This window comes from Bufo gargarizans, chromosome 2 (assembly GCF_014858855.1).
Source record: "Bufo gargarizans isolate SCDJY-AF-19 chromosome 2, ASM1485885v1, whole genome shotgun sequence".
Taxonomy (NCBI): domain Eukaryota; kingdom Metazoa; phylum Chordata; class Amphibia; order Anura; family Bufonidae; genus Bufo; species Bufo gargarizans.
In genome coordinates, this window is record NC_058081.1 from 655,954,943 (window position 1) to 655,972,377 (window position 17,435).

At 44.1% G+C, this 17,435-nt stretch overlaps 1 protein-coding gene across 6 annotated transcripts in view; it reads right to left on the reverse strand.

Annotated features, from left to right (window-relative positions):
* The window catches only part of CEP164 (centrosomal protein 164), a 101,288-nt gene that overhangs the window by 18,520 nt on the left and 65,333 nt on the right, over positions 1 to 17,435 (reverse strand). For all 6 annotated transcript variants that reach the window (XM_044282244.1, XM_044282243.1, XM_044282242.1 and 3 more), the window contains 5 exons: positions 8,984 to 9,052; positions 6,879 to 7,042; positions 6,652 to 6,793; positions 5,974 to 6,044; positions 5,390 to 5,585 (listed from right to left, as the gene is read on the reverse strand). In XM_044282244.1, the coding sequence (XP_044138179.1) occupies positions 5,390 to 5,585; positions 5,974 to 6,044; positions 6,652 to 6,793; positions 6,879 to 7,042; positions 8,984 to 9,052 (642 nt within the window). The remainder of the gene's footprint in view (positions 1 to 5,389; positions 5,586 to 5,973; positions 6,045 to 6,651; positions 6,794 to 6,878; positions 7,043 to 8,983; positions 9,053 to 17,435) is intronic.

Genomic DNA, 17,435 nt, shown 5'->3' on the forward strand with positions numbered 1-17,435 from the left:
AAACGGTCTACTTTTGCGTTTGTGGCTGAAGCAAAGAGGTCTATTTGGGGAACTCCCCACTTTTGGGTTATTTGGAGAAAAACTTCTTCCTTCAGACTCCACTCTGTTTGATATATCTTGACCCTGCTTAGGAAGTCTGCTTTCACATTTAAGCTTCCTTTTAAATGGACCGCTGAAAGGGATCTTATATTTCCTTCTGCCCAGGAAAAAATCTTTTCTGTTATTTGACTCAGACATAGGCTTCTTGTTCCGCCTTGATGGTTTAAGTACGCTACCGCTGTGGTGTTGTCTGATCTTATTTGGACATCCTTTCCCTCTATGTCTTGACTCGCCACTTTTATGGCCTCCCAAACTGCCATCAATTCTTTTTGGTTTGAGGACCAAGTTTTCTGGTGGTTTACCCAGGCCCCCTGGAAATTGTGATGAGAGTAATGCGCTCCCCACCCCCAAGGACTTGCATCTGTAGTGATGAAAACCTGCTCCTCCGTATTCCACGGAATTCCCTGGCGTAGGTGGCTTACTTGTTTCCACCACTGAAGACTCTGATTTACCGAACCAGGAACCAGAACTGTCTGTTCCAGAGAGCTCTGGCTTCTGTCCCAGCAGGCCAGCGTCCACTGCTGTAGAATTCGAGAGTGGAACTGAGCCCACTTTAATGCAGGGATGCAAGAAGTCAGGGTCCCTTGTAGTCTCATGGCTTCTCGTATCGAACAGGATGGATGACTCTGAAACCGTGAGACCTTTTCTACCACTCCAGAGACTTTTTGTTCTGTAAGAGACGTTTTCTGACGAGTGGTGTCCAGGGAGAGACCCAAGAAAACTATTTCCTGGGACGGGATTGGCATTGATTTTTCCCAATTTATTAGCCATCCCGCCAGATACAGCGTCTGGCAGGTCACAAAGAGATTGTTCTCTAGTGACTGTTTTGACTCGCCTACTATCAGTAGGTCGTCTAAATACGGAATGATCAAGATATTCCTCCTTCTCAGGTGGGCCACTAGTTCCAGCATCACCTTTGTGAAGACCCTGGGGGCCGAGGTTATCCCAAAGGGTAATACCTGGAATTGAAAATGGAACAGAACTTTCCCCAAATAAACCGCTATCAGCAGGAACTTTTGGGACTGTTTGCATACCGGAATGTGGTAGTATGCGTCTCTTAAGTCTAGGGAGGCTAAAAAGTCCCCCTTTTTCAGCAGATTCACGGTTGATCTTATTGTCTCCATTTTGAATTTGTTGTACTGTATGAATTTGTTTAAGTTTTTTAGGTTTATTATTAACCGAAATTTCCCGTCTGGTTTTTTTTACTAGAAAAACGGTTGAATAATATCCCTGACCTTTTTGAGAATAGGGAACCGGAATTATGGCCCTTTGAGCCAGAAGCTTCCGAATCCCTTCCTCCAGATTTGTTTGGAGAACAGTTGTCTTTTGAATGGGAGTTACCCTGAAAATATTTGAGGGAGGAGGAAAACGGAAAACTATTTTGTAGCCTTCTGAGATCGTATTTAAGACCCAAGGGTTTGTTGTAATTTTTTCCCAGTAGTCTAAAAAACAACTTAGTCTCCCTCCTACCTGAGCACTGGCGTCATTGCTTTGACGGTTCCGTATTCTTTGAAGAAAACAGGTACCCTCTACTCTTCTGGTTTCTTCCCCTTGACCAGCTTGAGTCCCTGTTTGTTTTCTTTGCTTGAAAGGGGGTCCCTTTTTTAACTCTCCGAAAGGGAAATTTCCTCTTCCCGGAATCTCTGGGAAAGGTCTTCTTAGAATCGGAAGCCTTTTCTAGGATGGACTCTAAATCCTCTCCAAACAATAGATTACCATGAAAAGGTAAGGTACATAATTTTAATTTTGAACTGACCTCACCTGACCAGGATTTTAACCAGAGGGACCTTCTTGCCACGACCGCTGACCCAGATGCTTTAGCAGCTATCCTGACAGATTCCGCAGTGGCATCAGATAGGAAATCTACCGCTTTGATTAGGAGCGGAAAGGAATCTTTAAGATCACCGTATGTACTACCGCCTTTCAGTAGGGATTCTAACTGTGTGAGCCATTTTTTTAATGATCTGGAAACTGAGGTTGCCGCTAGGTTTGGTTTGAACAGGGCAGCACAAGCTTCCCATGTTTTTTTAAGAGTCTGATCTGTCTTTTTATCCATGGGGTCCCTTAATGACCCCATGTCTTCAAAAGGTAAGGCGTTAGGACCCTTCACTAATTTAGACAGAGAAACATCTATCTTAGGGCAGGTGGTTAACAAGGCTTCGTCTTCGCTAGAGAAGGGGAGACGTCGCCTTATTGTCCTAGGAATGAATAGTTTCCTATCCGGGGACCTCCATTCTCTTTTAATCAGATCGTGCATGTTTTTATGCACTGGAAAACCTCGGTTAGATCTCTGTTCAAAACCACTGAACATCTCGTCATGGACTGATCTACAGATTTTTTCATCAGAAAGATCCATAGTGGCTCTAACTGCCTTAATTAATTCTCTGGTATCTTCCGATGAAAAAAGATAGTTTTTAAATTCGGAATCTGAACCAGAATCTTCAGACCCGAGTTCCCCTGGCTCTGAGTCCTCCTCAAATTCTGAATCAGATGCTTTTGTCGCTGGTCCCTGCGCCTGTTTGGAGCAGGAAGGAATTAATGAGGTGTCTGACATAGCAGCCCTGATTTCTTCCCTAATTGTGTTTTTAAGTTCTTCTTTTAGGGACGGAACTAAATCTTTAGAAATGTTGTCCGTGCATTTTTTACACACTTTCCTAGCAGAAGAATCAGAAAGTTTAATAGAACAGAGACTGCACTTTTTTGCCCTCTGACTAGATTTTGCTTTCTGAGCACTCTCTTTCTCGCTCTGCACACATACAGAAAGAAAGAAAATACATAAGGGTTAATCTAACAGAATATACTGCCTTTTACCCTTGTCCTGGTAAATTACTCACTGGTACGGATCCCTGAGTGTTCTCCATAATTTCACCTGGGTCCAGCATCTTTTTTAGGGAAACAAAAGTCACTGTTCCCCCCTTTAAATAGTTTTTACCTCCAGACCTCAGATCAGAGGACGACTTCCGCCATAATCCTGTGCGCTTTTTTTTTTTTTTTTTTGAATTTTCCCGCCGCCGCCGGCATGCGATCCACCGCCCGGAAGTGCTCTCAGGCCCCAATCCGGAAGTGAGCTGTGGAACGCTTCGTGGAACGCATGACGCGCGTCCACTTCCGGTGACGACACTGTGAGCGCCGGCCATGCCGGATCGCAGTGTGGAGTATCGCAACCGACCGGAGGGACTCCCTGAGTGTCCGGCCCCACGTGGACCTGTCTGCCCGCACCAGCAGCAGGTAAGAGACAGGTCTTCCAGAGCCCGGCTTCCCCAATGGGGACCGGACTCTGCTGCCTCCTCACATGGCATCCACTTTCCTTCTTCTATTTCTTTCTTCATGGTCAGCGACCATAAGAGAAAACCCATCTCCTACCTGGAGGGACAGGAAGACACTGAGGAGGAGCCGGAGGAGAGTCAAACTTATACTTCCTGTCCCTACCTGGTTGGAGGCGGGTCATCTCTCATGGTATGCCGTCATGGAGGATGAAAGGGAAAAATGAACATATACTTACCTGACTGTTGTCTTCCGTCTCCCCTGGTTATGGCCACCGCTCTTCTCCGGAATCGCCGTGGCCGCGCTTGCGCAGACGACTTTTTCTTTTCTCCCGGCCGGCCGTGCGCAGTCCCGAAAGCGCGCACCGACGCGCGCGGCCGGGTCGGGAGAAGACTTCAATCAAGATGGAGCCCGCCCGTGCCAAAACCAGTAAGTGGACAGCACGCCGGGAGCAGGTAAGTATGAAAACGCGTGATGGGAATAACCCTTTAAATTCTTGGGATCCTAATCTAGTGCTCAGTGCTTTCCAGTCTTCACCGTTTGAGCCTTTGCAGCAGGTGTCCCTTCGTTTCCTGTCCTTCAAGATGGCCTTTTTGGTTGCGATTACTTCCATCCGTAGGGTGTCGGAACAAGCGGCTCTTTCCTGTCGGTCGTCCTTCCAGATCCTCCATCAGGACAAAGTAGTCCTTCACCCTGTTCAGTCCTTCCTTCGAAGGCTGTGTTGGCATTCCATCATAATGAAAAGATCACTCTCCCTTCCTTTTGTCCTACCCAGTCTTATCCTCGTAAACAGTCACTCCACACTCAAGTTTTGGTACGAGCCAGTCTCATCTATCTGTCCCAGACGTAATCTTTTAGACGGACGGTTTTTCTGTTCGTCATTCCAGAGGGACCGAGACGAGGGCTGGCTGCGTCCAAAACTTCCATTTCCTGATGGATTTGTTTGGCCATTGTGGAAGCGTACCGCGTCAGTGACCGGGACCCACCCTTTCGGGTTACTGCTCATTCTGCTTGGGCAGTAGGGGCCTCTTGGGCAGTGCATCACGGGGCTTTGGCCCTTCAGGTATGCAAGTTGGCTACCTGGTCATCTTTGCACACATTTTCCAAGTTTTACAGAGTACACACCTTTGCGTCTTCTGACGCTTCTCTGGGGTGTCGAGTTTCGCAGACGGCGGTTCCCCGATTGGCAGGAGGGGTTATTGTTATACCCACCCTTGGGACTGTTCAGTAATGTCCCATGGTCAAGCCTGTGTCCCACAATGATACGGATGTAAAAAAAATGTATTTTTGTACTTGCCGTAAAATCTGTTTCTCTTCCGTTCATTGGGGGACACAGCTCCCACCCGTTCTCTCTTTTATGGGCCTCTTATGGCTCATGTGGTTCTGAGTTTGTACATAGTTTGGTTTCCTGTTTTTGTCTTGCTTCTCCTACTGCTTTTGCACTAACTGTTTTAGCTTAGTCCCTGTAGGAAGGGTATAGCTGGAGGGAGGAGCTCACACCTTTGTGCTTCGTGTCGCCTACTAGTGACAGCAGTTATACCCATGGTCAAGCCTGTGTCCCCCAATGACACAGTTACATGTCTAGTTATTGTGTATGGCTAGTTTTAAAGTCTCTCCATACTGCAGGACACATTTTATATATATATATATATATATATATATATATACACATATATATTATAGGAAAAATGAGCGGCACTCCAAGAATAAAAGTAGTGAACCCTTTATTCACACCAGTGGTGCAACGTTTCGGCTCTGATCGCGAGCCTTCCTCAAGCGGCTTGAGGAAGGCTCGCGATCAGAGCCGAAACGTTGCACCACTGGTGTGAATAAAGGGTTCACTACTTTTATTCTTGGAGTGCCGCTCATTTTTCCTATAATATTCATCAGGGAAATCAGTCCATTCCCTTTGGGACGTGCACCCGCCTTCTCACCTGGAAGCCAGTGCCGCCATTTTTCTTTGTATATACACATATATATATATATATATATATATATATATAAACTATTGCTATGTACACATTACCTCCTCTAGATTCTTCCGTATTCCTTCTAGTTTTTGGGACTCCTGTGCTTCCTGAGACTCCTGCATGTTGTGACGCCACTCTTGTTTGGCTGCTTTCAGCAAAGTCTGCCGTCGGCACATAGAACGGGTCTGAAGGCGTAAAAAATCTTTGGCCCTTTGAATGGAAGATCCTTGTGATGATATGTAAGAACGCATACTAAAAAGGAACAAAAAATGAGAGATCAATGAGAGACGATTCTTCTATAGAGAGAGGAGACAAATAAAGGGATTAGATCATTTTTATGCTCTTACTGTACAATCATAAAAAGCACTTTGGAAAAACCTGCAGGTTTCTGCAAACTATCCAACCATATCATACAGTATGAATAGGGGGGTTTCCAACTCATCCCCAAAAGCAGTTGTTGGGGGAAGAGAAGGACTGGGCAGTTGGATTTGACCATTCCCGTCATTTGTTATCAGGGGAGATAAGCCACCTCCAGAGGTGTCAGCGGCTTACTCCACTCTCCCCAGTGCATGTGTTTGAGGGGGCAGGAGAAAGGCTGCCGGCCAACAGCTACTGGAAGTCTATGGCCAGCAAAACTTACTCATCAATGCTGGAGTCCAGTCCAGGGATGTGTACCGGGGTTGACGATGCTTTAGGAAGTTCTGTACGGTACTGTTGAAGAGGGGAGAAAGTGTCAGTCATTGCTGTTAGTGGTGCATAACGCTGTTAGAGTCCTATTTAGGAAGCAGAAACGATAGACCGTACAGTATGTAGAGAGATCTAAACATTGACATTAACATGAAAGGCAGAATAAAGTAGTCTTCTTCACTACTCTACTCGAGAAAAAAACTACCTTACAACTAATGATCTGAGCAACAATTGTGAAGTATGTAGTAATTAAAAGGGTTGTCTGGCCTAGGACACGACAAACTCAATGGTCCTAACCTGTGCCTAATTAAAAAAAAAAAAAATTACCTGTTCGCAGTACCATGGCAATGCCACATTCCCTGTCGGACCAGAAGTGGCTTTGTCTCGTGACCATCGTGGCCAATCACTAGCCTCACAGGTTGTGTGCGCTAGAACGGTACATCACTAGAAGCGACAGGCTGTCCTTGCAAATGTGACTGCTGAGGTAACTGGACCGGAGGAGGCAGTTAATGGGGCAGAGGTGCGGGAACGATGGGACTGTTTTTTGTTTATTGGGCAGAGGTTAGGACCATTAGTGTTGCCTGCTTCTTGGCTGGACAACCCCTTTAACTATGACTGAAAATACACTCACAGAAGAGGTGATGCTATGGATGAGGTTGCTTGACTTTGCCAGATCTTCTAGGCAAAGTTCTGTCTCCGCTGGGTTAACTGTTCCCTCTTTCTTTAACCCCTTTAGGTCCTCTTGTTTCTTATTTACTTCTTCCTCCAAGTCGCTGCAGAGATAACATTTGTTAGCCGCGGTACCACAGGAGAAATACTTCATGATGCTTCATTAGTAACAGACTAAACAGGTTTTACTTCGCCATATTCTGGAGTCGCCTATGACGGCTCTTGAGAAGTTCTATTTGGGCCTCCAACTCGGACTTCTGGTCTTGTGCCTCCTCGAGTTCCCTGTGTTTTAGTTGTATTAGTTCACTAAGCTGTCTTTGCTCCTTCACTGCAGTTTCTTGAGCCTTGACGCTCTATGGGGGCGTGAAGAACAATACTTAATAAAGTTATCCCATTAAGCATTTTGTACAAATAGATGTATTAAAGTAATTTGCATTATTTATTATATAAAATACTTTATTCATAATTTATTGCTTCCATGTGTCCCCACTTGGGGCTCTGGACAGAATGAGACTCCTTCCCCCTCTGGCAGTTAACAATATAGTCCCTTCTTTGCTGCCCTGCAGAAAGCGCCCTTTCAGCTATACTGTGGCACTACTACAGAGGCTCTGCTCCCTTCCTGACAAGAAAGCTTTTTATATTCTAGGCAGAGACTTGGCTGTGGAGAGGGTGAATTCGCATGTCTGTCAACCAGGACTCAGCTCAGTAGATGGACGTGCACATTGCTAAACACTGGATAGTTTTTAACATCATTTTAATGGGAAATATGCTCCATGTTTGATGATCTATACAATGAAAACGGGGGTCAATTATTATCCTGAAATAAGCCTACATTAGGCATATTTCAGGCTCAGCTATCTGCGACTTCGCTCTCGCCAAATTGTGGGCGTGGCGGGGAAGGACGTAGAAAATGGTCTAAATATATGACAGCTCGGAAGTGGTCTTACTTTTAGTACTGGCGCTGCATACGACAAAGTTATGTACAGGCCAGCACCTTTTCATAACTTCAGCGGATCCACCACCAGTGCAGGGCTTTATTAAGGCGTCTGAAGCTCTGGTCTTAATAAACGTGCTCCATAATGTTAACTGAAAAGACAATCCCTTAAAAGGGTCCATTTACACGTCCGCAAAATGGGTTCGCATCCGTTCCACAATTTTGCGGAACAGGTGCAGACCCAATTATTTTCAATGGGGCCCGGAATGTGCTGTCCACATCCGCACTTGCAGATCCGCACTTCTGTTCCGCATATAAATAGAACATGTCCTATTCTTGTCCGTAACTGCGGACAAGAAAAGGCATTTTCTATGAGAGTGCCGGCGATGTGCGATCCTGCAACACCCATTGCCAGTGTCCGTGTTTTGCGGATCTGCTAAACAAATACGGACATGTGAATGGACCCTAAATGTCTCGAAATACAGGAGACACACAATAGGAAGGCAGTGCTGTCATTACAGTTATTTATAATGTGGGTGTCTACTGGAGAGATAACATTGATTTCCCCCTAGAATAATTAAATTAATACTACTACTACTAATAATAATGATAATAATAAAAATAATAATTAAAGGCTATGTACGCCTCTGGGGGAATTTTTATAATTGCATTTTACTCACTTTAGGATAAATAAATAAAAAGTCACTTCTCAATTTGTCTTAAAATGCTCAGCTGTTTCTGAGATGCAAAATCAGTTAAGAATAAAACAAAACAAAAAAAACAGTCTTTTGCAAGATGTGACGGTTTCTTTGAATCCCGTCAGCTGACGGTTCGTGTGTCTTTTATTTCTTACCTCATAAACACTTATTTAAGCCTATATTCTTATCAATTTGATAAGAATTGAGCTATAATGAGTGTTTACGAGGTCAGAGAGCAGACCTCTACATGAGAAGTCAGCTGATGGGATTCAAAGAAAACAGACTGACAGCTTGCAAACTGATTTCCAACTCTTGTATCTCAGAAACGCCTGAACATTTTCAATAAAGACCAATTGAAAAAAATAAATAAAAAATTTGCCCAAAATGAGTAAAATGCAATAATAAAAAATATAGCCTTTAAAGCCTGATCAGAAGGGAGATGACTGCTGGGACCCCATCTGTACTAGGCAATGTAATGCACAGTATAGCAGGTCGGGAAACCTAAGTGGCACGCTCACATGTTGTGGCACATACAGGGAGGACGGTTTCACAGCCCCGAATGCCTGTAAGACATCATATACTTATGAAACCCTAGAAAAATGCTTTGCACATACAGTATTTCATACATAAGCCCATATATCACATTCTTTATGTACATTCACCTCTGCTTTTCTCTCCAGCTCCTTTTCTCGAACTTCCAGTTGCTCTCTCTTCTGTGCCAAAGCATCTTCCTAAAATACAAGAAATCCAATGTATCACCAAGCAATCAAACATCAGTCAGTGTGCACCGACATTCTTACTGGAAGAGCTCGCTAACACCCAGCTATAGCTACTGCCAAATGTCCTGTACATGTTCACACGTTGGAGGCTGTATGTACGGAATGACCTCAGGCTGTAATATACCTGACAGATCAACTCATTATTTTCAAGATCTCTGCTTGCATTTAGTAAACACAAATGTGCTTGGTTACAGTCAGGGCAGGGTGTTTGCCAGGGCCGGCGTCATAACCCGGGAAAGTTCTCCTGGGGGGGGGGGGCCCACTGAGCTGCTATGAGCACTTCCATCAATACAGATGGAAGCTCTCATTGCTGTCCTTTCACTTACGCAGTACCCCTTTGGGACATCCTTCTCCGTACAGTATTAGAATGTATGGGCCCCGATGAGCCAAAGTTAGTTATTTGCGAAGTCACGCGTCCTAGTCGGAACCGAAGCAGAGTTCGGTTACAAGTTTTAAAGTGATTTTCCACATCCGCACTTGCAGATCCGCACTTCTGTTCCGCATATAAATAGAACATGTCCTATTCTTGTCAGCAATTGCGGACCAACTACCAAGGTTAAAGTCACGCACGACTTCACAAATAACTAACTTTGGCTTATCGGAACCCATACATTCTAATACTGTACGGAGACGGATTCCAAAGTTATGAACAAAGCGACTTCGGAAGTAACATCTGAAGCTCGCTTCGCTCAAAACTAGAGAGTAGCTGTGTATGGAGACTTATTGGTAATGTTCCATGGGATAAAAATATCCAAGGAGAAATCTCACAGGGAACGAGAACCATCTCGCTAGCACCACCTTCTGGAAGTGGTTCCCTATGAGTCAAAGTGACTTTTTAACAAGCCTCGGAACATGACAAGTGAAAATAGCCAACCCCTGTTTTGGGGTGCTTGACCCTCATCCCTACACAGTAGGATTCTGGCTGGGTGCAATGCTTTGGAGGCAGCAGAGAGAGGGTGGTGGCCTGAAACAGCTGTCTACGGGTGGATATTTGGCTTGGCTATTTTTCCTCGTCAAATTCCAAGGCTTGTTAAAAAGTCAGACTTTTTGGGGCGTGGCCTGCCACAACATGGAGTAGGACACGCTGCAGACCGCTCCTGCCCGAATCCTGTCGCATCCTGAGTTTCACAGATGGCTGGTGGCAGCGAACCATACCAGAGAAGTCCCAGGAGTTTGCAGATCCATGTGGAACAAAGAGTGGTGGTGACAGTCATGCCGAAGCGGGGGAAAAGCGGTGCGCGCCCAGACAGAACGGAGGGCAGTCAAGATGGCTCTTGAATGGAGGAGGGGGAAGGACAACATGAGGCGGTGAGTCGGAGCATGGAAGCACACCTCAGTAAATATGCCAGGGTGATAGAAGGGGCCAAGGACTGGTCACAAGCAGCTGGGACAGGAGACAATGCCTCCTCAGATCAGGAGCATCACTACACAGACGAAAAGGGGGAGAAAAATCATGGCCACCAGGTCCCTCTGCCCCAAACAAAAGTTCAAAGCAAAGAAACCCCTCATAAAAAGGAGCCTACCCTTAAAGATATTATGAAAGCAGTCGCTAGCTGCAATAATACCCTAAAAGCCCTCAACCTCCAGATGGGCAGCCTAAGAGAAGATATATCCCTGATTAGGCATGACAAGCAGAAAATCAATGAAAGAACCTCAGAGCTTGAAAAAAAGAGAGTGTCAGAGATGGAAGATGATTCGCCAAGACATACAATCTGGAAAATGGATTACGCCGCAACAACATCAGAAAAGTGGGGGTCCCGGAAAAAACTGAGGGGACAAATGCCACGGAGTATATTGAAAAATGGCTGCATCAGCTATTTCAGGACTGTCCTCATTATATGCTGTAGAAAGGGCACATCGGGTACCCACAAGACCAATGCCTCCTGGGAGACCACCGAGACCTATCCTGGCCAAAATACTACACAATAAAAGACAGGGATAACATTCTGCGGCAGTCACGGGACAACGTGGAACTGGTCATTAATGGAGCAAAGATTTCCATCTTCCCGTACTATTCCACAGAGGTCCAGAAAAAGCGTGCAAGGTTCCCGGACGTCAAGAGGAGACTTCGGAACCTACAAATTCCAGACTCCATGTTATTCCCGGTCAAACAGTAGTGGCGCTGGGATCTACCAAGTTCTTTGAGGACCCAGAAGAGGCGGCACATTGGTTGGACTGCCATGAAAATCAATTGAGAGTGTGAGATAAGGATGCCTGAGAAGAAGATCTCTGGGAACTTACTCTCTTAATGTATTATGTGTTGTCTCTTTCCTTGTTTCCATGTTTTTTTAGAAATGCAAACGAAGAGGGACATTTCATCTGTTGCTGCTTCCACTGATGGGACTTTACGAATATAGATATGTCGGACAGTCGGTTCCTCTGTAGCAGGAGCGCGAGTAGTGCACAGCAAGTGCAATTCAAGAAAAGTTACTAATTCATATCTTACTCGTAAGAGCAGTATGCTGTTTCAAAAGGTGGACATTCGACAGTGTGGAATGGGGATACCTCTGGGGTACGTTGAGTTGTATGGGCTTTGGACAACGGTTCATTAAATGGGCGCACGTCGTATATTCTCATCTGAAAAGCACGTATTAGGGCTAACGGGAGTGTGTCTACCTAAATCCAGCGGGCTAGTGCTACCAGACAGGGTTGTTGACTATCCCCCCTCCTCTTTGCGATAGCGCGCAGGTCCCCAGACATCAAGGGGTTCCAATACGGGCAGATAAATAATAAAATTGCGCTATACGTTGATGACACTCTTCTGTTTCTGGGAGATACGACATCTTCCCTATCGGCAGCTATGTCTCTGTTGGACAAGTTTGGCAGTCTGGCGGACCTTAATATAAATCAGCGCTAATGCCTATTGATGGCTGGGCAATATCTGAGGCAGCCAACGCTCATAATACAATAGTAAATATCTAGGAATACAGATTTCACCCAGGACTAAAGCCTTTGAAGTGTTAAACCTATCCCCCTTGCTTGCGAAATTTAGAAAGAAGACTAAAGCATGGAGTAAATTGTTTCTCTCCATTGTGGGTAGAGCGAACCTCCTTAAAGGGGTTGTCCGGGTTCAGAGCTGAACCCGGACATACCCTTATTTTCACCCCGGCAGCCCCCCTGAGCCTAGCATCGGAGCATCTCATGCTCCGATGCGCTCCAGTGTCCTGCGCTAGATCGCGCAGGGCACGGGCTCTTGTGTTTTCAATAACACACTGCCGGGCGGTAACTTCCGCCCAGCAGTGTGTTCGGTGACGTCACCGGCTCTGAGGGGCGGGCTTTAGCTCTTCCCTAGCTGTTTTACTGGCTAGGGCAGAGCCAAATCCCGCCCATCAGTGCCGGTGACGTCACCGGGGTTCCTGTCAGCCCCATAGAGAGCCCGGTACGTCACCGGAACTCAGAAAAATGCCTTTGCCCTGCGCGATTTAGCGCAGGGCAAAGGAGAGCATCGGAGCATGAACTGCTCCGATGCTCATCTGAGGGGGGCTGCCTGGGTGTAAATGGAGGGCTGTCCAGGTCAGCTCTGAACCTGGACAACCCCTTTATGGCGCAGCTTTTGTATGTGCTTCATAAACGCCCCGATATGGTTACCTTTGGACAGGTTTCATAAAATGAACTCTATATTGAGAGAACTTAGCCCGAGGATTAAACTGGAAACATTACAATACTCCGGGGTTTGGCAGTACCAAATCCCTGGATCTATTACCTAGCAGCACAATGTCAGCATCTAAAGGGTTGGAAAGCCTTTTCACTGGCGGATAGGACTAGTCAGATCCTACAGCAAAGAATGGGAAAGAAGGACTTAATGTGGATACTGGAAGGGGTGGGGAGAGGTACTCTGGAAGATAATATCCCTTTGATAGGCCTCATGAGGGCGTCACGGGAGTAAGTGAACTAGCTCCGATCTAGAACAACTCCCTTCTTCCAGAGTTTATTTCAATGTCAGGCTTTCAGGGATAGGAAAATAAAGGGATTCATAGGATTGGCGATTTAGTAGAAGGCGGTAAGTTTAAATCATTTACCGATATACAGGAAAAATCCCAGATTCCTTGAACGAGTTTTTACCAATATCTACAGCTACGCCATGCTTAAGATACTATGAGGAAAAAAGGTAGTGCCATCATTAAAATAGATATCGCCCAAAAACTAATCCTTACAGGAAGTGTAAAGAGAGGCTTGATATCTATTCTTTATCCAACGTTACTGGGTAAATTCTTAATTTCTCATCCGTTGACTCGAATAAAAAAGTGGGAGAAAGACCTGGGGGAGATATCACAAGGTCAATGGGAACATATTTTAGAGGCAGCTCCATTGACTTCATTGAGTGAGCAGGGGAAACTATCCCAACTTTTCATCATCCACAGAGTATATAAAACACCAATATTCTTAAAACGCATTAGGGTCAGAACGGACGCATGTTGCCCGATTTGTATTATGGAACCAGCGCATCTGGTTCATATGTTATGGAACTGTAAAAGTTTAGATAGGTACTGGACAGGTATATTACAGTTCATATACCAGAATATGACAGTTAGGGTAGGGAGAGACCCCAAAATATGCATTTTGGGATATGTCTCTGAAGTAGGAACGGATGATTATAGCAAGATAGCGGTGGGTAGATTGTTGTATGTGGCCAGAAAACTGATTGCATTACATTGGATACAGTCTAGCCCCCAACGTTGGAGAAATTTACGGTCAAAGTCAACAATATGCTGTGAAAAAGCTATATTCCTGAAAATAGGGTGTCCGCAAAAGTTTGGTAAACTATGGAGTAAATGGTTGTCCAATAGCCACATTAGATTTTAGGACTTAAAGGGTGGAGCACTGTTGCCGGAGTGAGTGCGTTTTTTTTCTGAGGGAGGGCGGGAGGGAAAGTTCGTTATGGGGATTACTTTATGTATATTATACATTACATAATATATATTAAATGAATAAAATACTGGGCACTCTCCAAAATATATGTACCTCACAGTTTATTGAAAATTAAAAATTAAAAGCTAACAATACATAGTACATAACCTTAGAATAATTGATAAAACATACAGATAAAAATATAAATAAATTAATAAAAATGTCAAGAGCCCTGGATATTAATATGATCCAATCTATGGGGATGATGATACTGGAGAAAATTGTCTATTCCACTTTGGTGGTTATGTTCTGTGCAGTCTATGCAGGAAAATGAAATCCACAATGTTATTATCCTCGAGTAGGAAACAGAGGAGCAGCTGGTAAACTAGCAGTGAGTGGTACGTGCGGCGTCCCGCTATTACTCACTATTAGGTGCTATACAAGATTCTGCTGCTGTGCCAAAGCCTTTTAAGATCGGTATTTCCTTCGGTCCTTTCCCCACACTGTCCTTTAACACGCCACTCTATAGATGTAGGTTCCGGCGCTTGTTACAATCATCGGCTCCTTTTTCAGCGCTGGACGAGTGTCATACGTCCCTCTGGTGAATCAGTGTCAGATGCGCCTTGGATCTCCGATTGTGACAGGGTTAACTTGGGGTGTCCGTGGTCTTTAGGTTGGCAAATTCAATGTCCATAGGGGGGTTTTCTTTACACCAAACGCGTTTCGGGGTCCTTTATCACCCCTTCCTCAGTGGTAGTGAGGCCCCCTTCTGACTTTCTTTTTATAATGATTGGTGATTCAATTATTGACATCTCCTGTGTGGATTGGGCTTACTTGGCAAAACTTGGTGACAGGAGAAGTAACATCATCAGTGAATCAACATAAACATACGATAAAAGAATTCCTATCTTGCAGTTCCGAAAACGTGATATATGCAATAGAGTGCCCATGTGGGAAACAGTATATAGGGAGGACGAAGAGAACTCTAAAAAAGCGTATTTCCGAGCATATAGCTAACATCAAAAAAGGTTTGGAAACACATGTCTTGTCCAAACACTTTAAGTTGTTACACAATCAGGATCCATCAGGTCTCAAATTTGCCGCAATAGATAAGGTAAACAAAGAATGGAGGGGGGGAGACCACATCAGCAAGATGTCCAGATTAGAGACGCAGAGAATATATGAATTTAATACACTCGTACCGGGAGGACTGAATGCGGAGTTCGAACTCTTCGGATTCCTATGAGATGGGTGGGGGCCCGCCGCGAGGGAGGGAATCCTTCTCAGTGAGTTTATTTCTGGGGGGGTCCGGTCCTTCGCGGCGGACTTCCACCGGTCCATCAGTCCTTTACCCGGTCAATTCATATAGGACCTGCAGATCTGCACCTTCCCCAATACCTTTTGAATATAGCAAGATTGGGAAATTTTTATATGTTTATTTTACTTTTTATGTATTTATATATATATTTTTATTGAAATAAAAATCTTAAGTCTATTATGTACCCTTATATCAGAATGGTAACAACATTTATTTAATGACTTTTTATATGCACACTGGTAGTATAATTTATAATTTTATATGTTATATGCCTATTTATAGTGCTCAAACTTATGCGGTTCATTCACTATATATGTATGTAATTTAACAAAAGAATACAAACTGACCAAACGTTTAGGGCAGGCCAATTTATATGGGGAGATGTATCTGTTGCACTAATAACGAACCAAAACAAAACCGCTTGATTACCGCAGGAAACAGCTAGCGGCTGGTTGTAAAGTACAGATGCAACATGAAAAAAGATACACTTGTCACCATATGTATCAAAACGAACTGTCACAAAACATTTCTATTGAATCGAAATGCAGTATGATGTCGTTTGATAATAAATATGATCTCTGTGCAGTAAACTAATGGATAAGATCCACTTCACACACAAAATAGGTTAATGGGGTAAATAAAGAGAGAAAACATGGAAAAATGGGCGTTCTGAAATCCACACCAAGTTTTGCCAAGTAAGCCCAATCCACACAGGAGATGTCAATAATTGAATCACCAATCATTATAAAAAGAAAGTCAGAAGGGGGCCTCACTACCACTGAGGAAGGGGTGATAAAGGACCCCGAAACGCGTTTGGTGTAAAGAAAACCCCCCTATGGACATTGAATTTGCCAACCTAAAGACCACGGACACCCCAAGTTAACCCTGTCACAATCGGAGATCCAAGGCGCATCTGACACTGATTCACCAGAGGGACGTATGACACTCGTCCAGCGCTGAAAAAGGAGCCGATGATTGTAACAAGCGCCGGAACCTACATCTATAGAGTGGCGTGTTAAAGGACAGTGTGGGGAAAGGACCGAAGGAAATACCGATCTTAAAAGGCTTTGGCACAGCAGCAGAATCTTGTATAGCACCTAATAGTGAGTAATAGCGGGACGCCGCACGTACCACTCACTGCTAGTTTACCAGCTGCTCCTCTGTTTCCTACTCGAGGATAATAACATTGTGGATTTCATTTTCCTGCATAGACTGCACAGAACATAACCACCAAAGTGGAATAGACAATTTTCTCCAGTATCATCATCCCCATAGATTGGATCATATTAATATCCAGGGCTCTTGACATTTTTATTAATTTATTTATATTTTTATCTGTATGTTTTATCAATTATTCTAAGGTTATGTACTATGTATTGTTAGCTTTTAATTTTTAATTTTAAATTTTCAATAAACTGTGAGGTACATATATTTTGGAGAGTGCCCAGTATTTTATTCATTTACTATTCACTTTTAAAAGGAAGGGTGATTCCTTTTTTACTGAGAGCACCTCCTCCACTGTTTGCACCATTCCTGTGCGTCACTTTCTGCACGCTTACATAATATATATTATATATAAAACATGACAATACACAAAAGACTGTACCAAGTAGATTTAGTTCTCAGTATTTAGAAATAATAACAGGATTATTGTACACTATTATGAATATTTTGTTAATAAAAAAAGATTTGATAAAAAAAAGTCAGACTTTGACTCATAGGGAGCCACATCCAGAGGGTAGCGCTAGCAAGATGGTTCTCTTTCTCTTCAAATGCCGTAAAAATGAAAAACCCATAAAACTGTGGCGGAATTGCGTTTTTTTCCAATTCCATCCCATTTGGATTTTTCTTCCAGCTTCCCACTACATCATATGCGATATTTAATGGCGCCATCAGAAAATAGAACTTGTCCCGCAAAAAAAACAAGCGAAAGTTAAAATAAAAAAGTTATGGCTCTTCCCAGACAGGGAGTAAACAACAAAAATGCAAAAATGGAAAATCGCCCGGTCCTGAAGGGGTTAAAAGAGAGCAGATGGATGCCCCCTGTCTCCTCTGTTATTTGCCATAGCCATAGAGTATTTAGCTGCGTATATCAGATGCTCCCAGAGTGTACAGGGGTTTATATATGGGGGGCTGCAGAGTAAGACAGTACTGTATGCAGATTATATT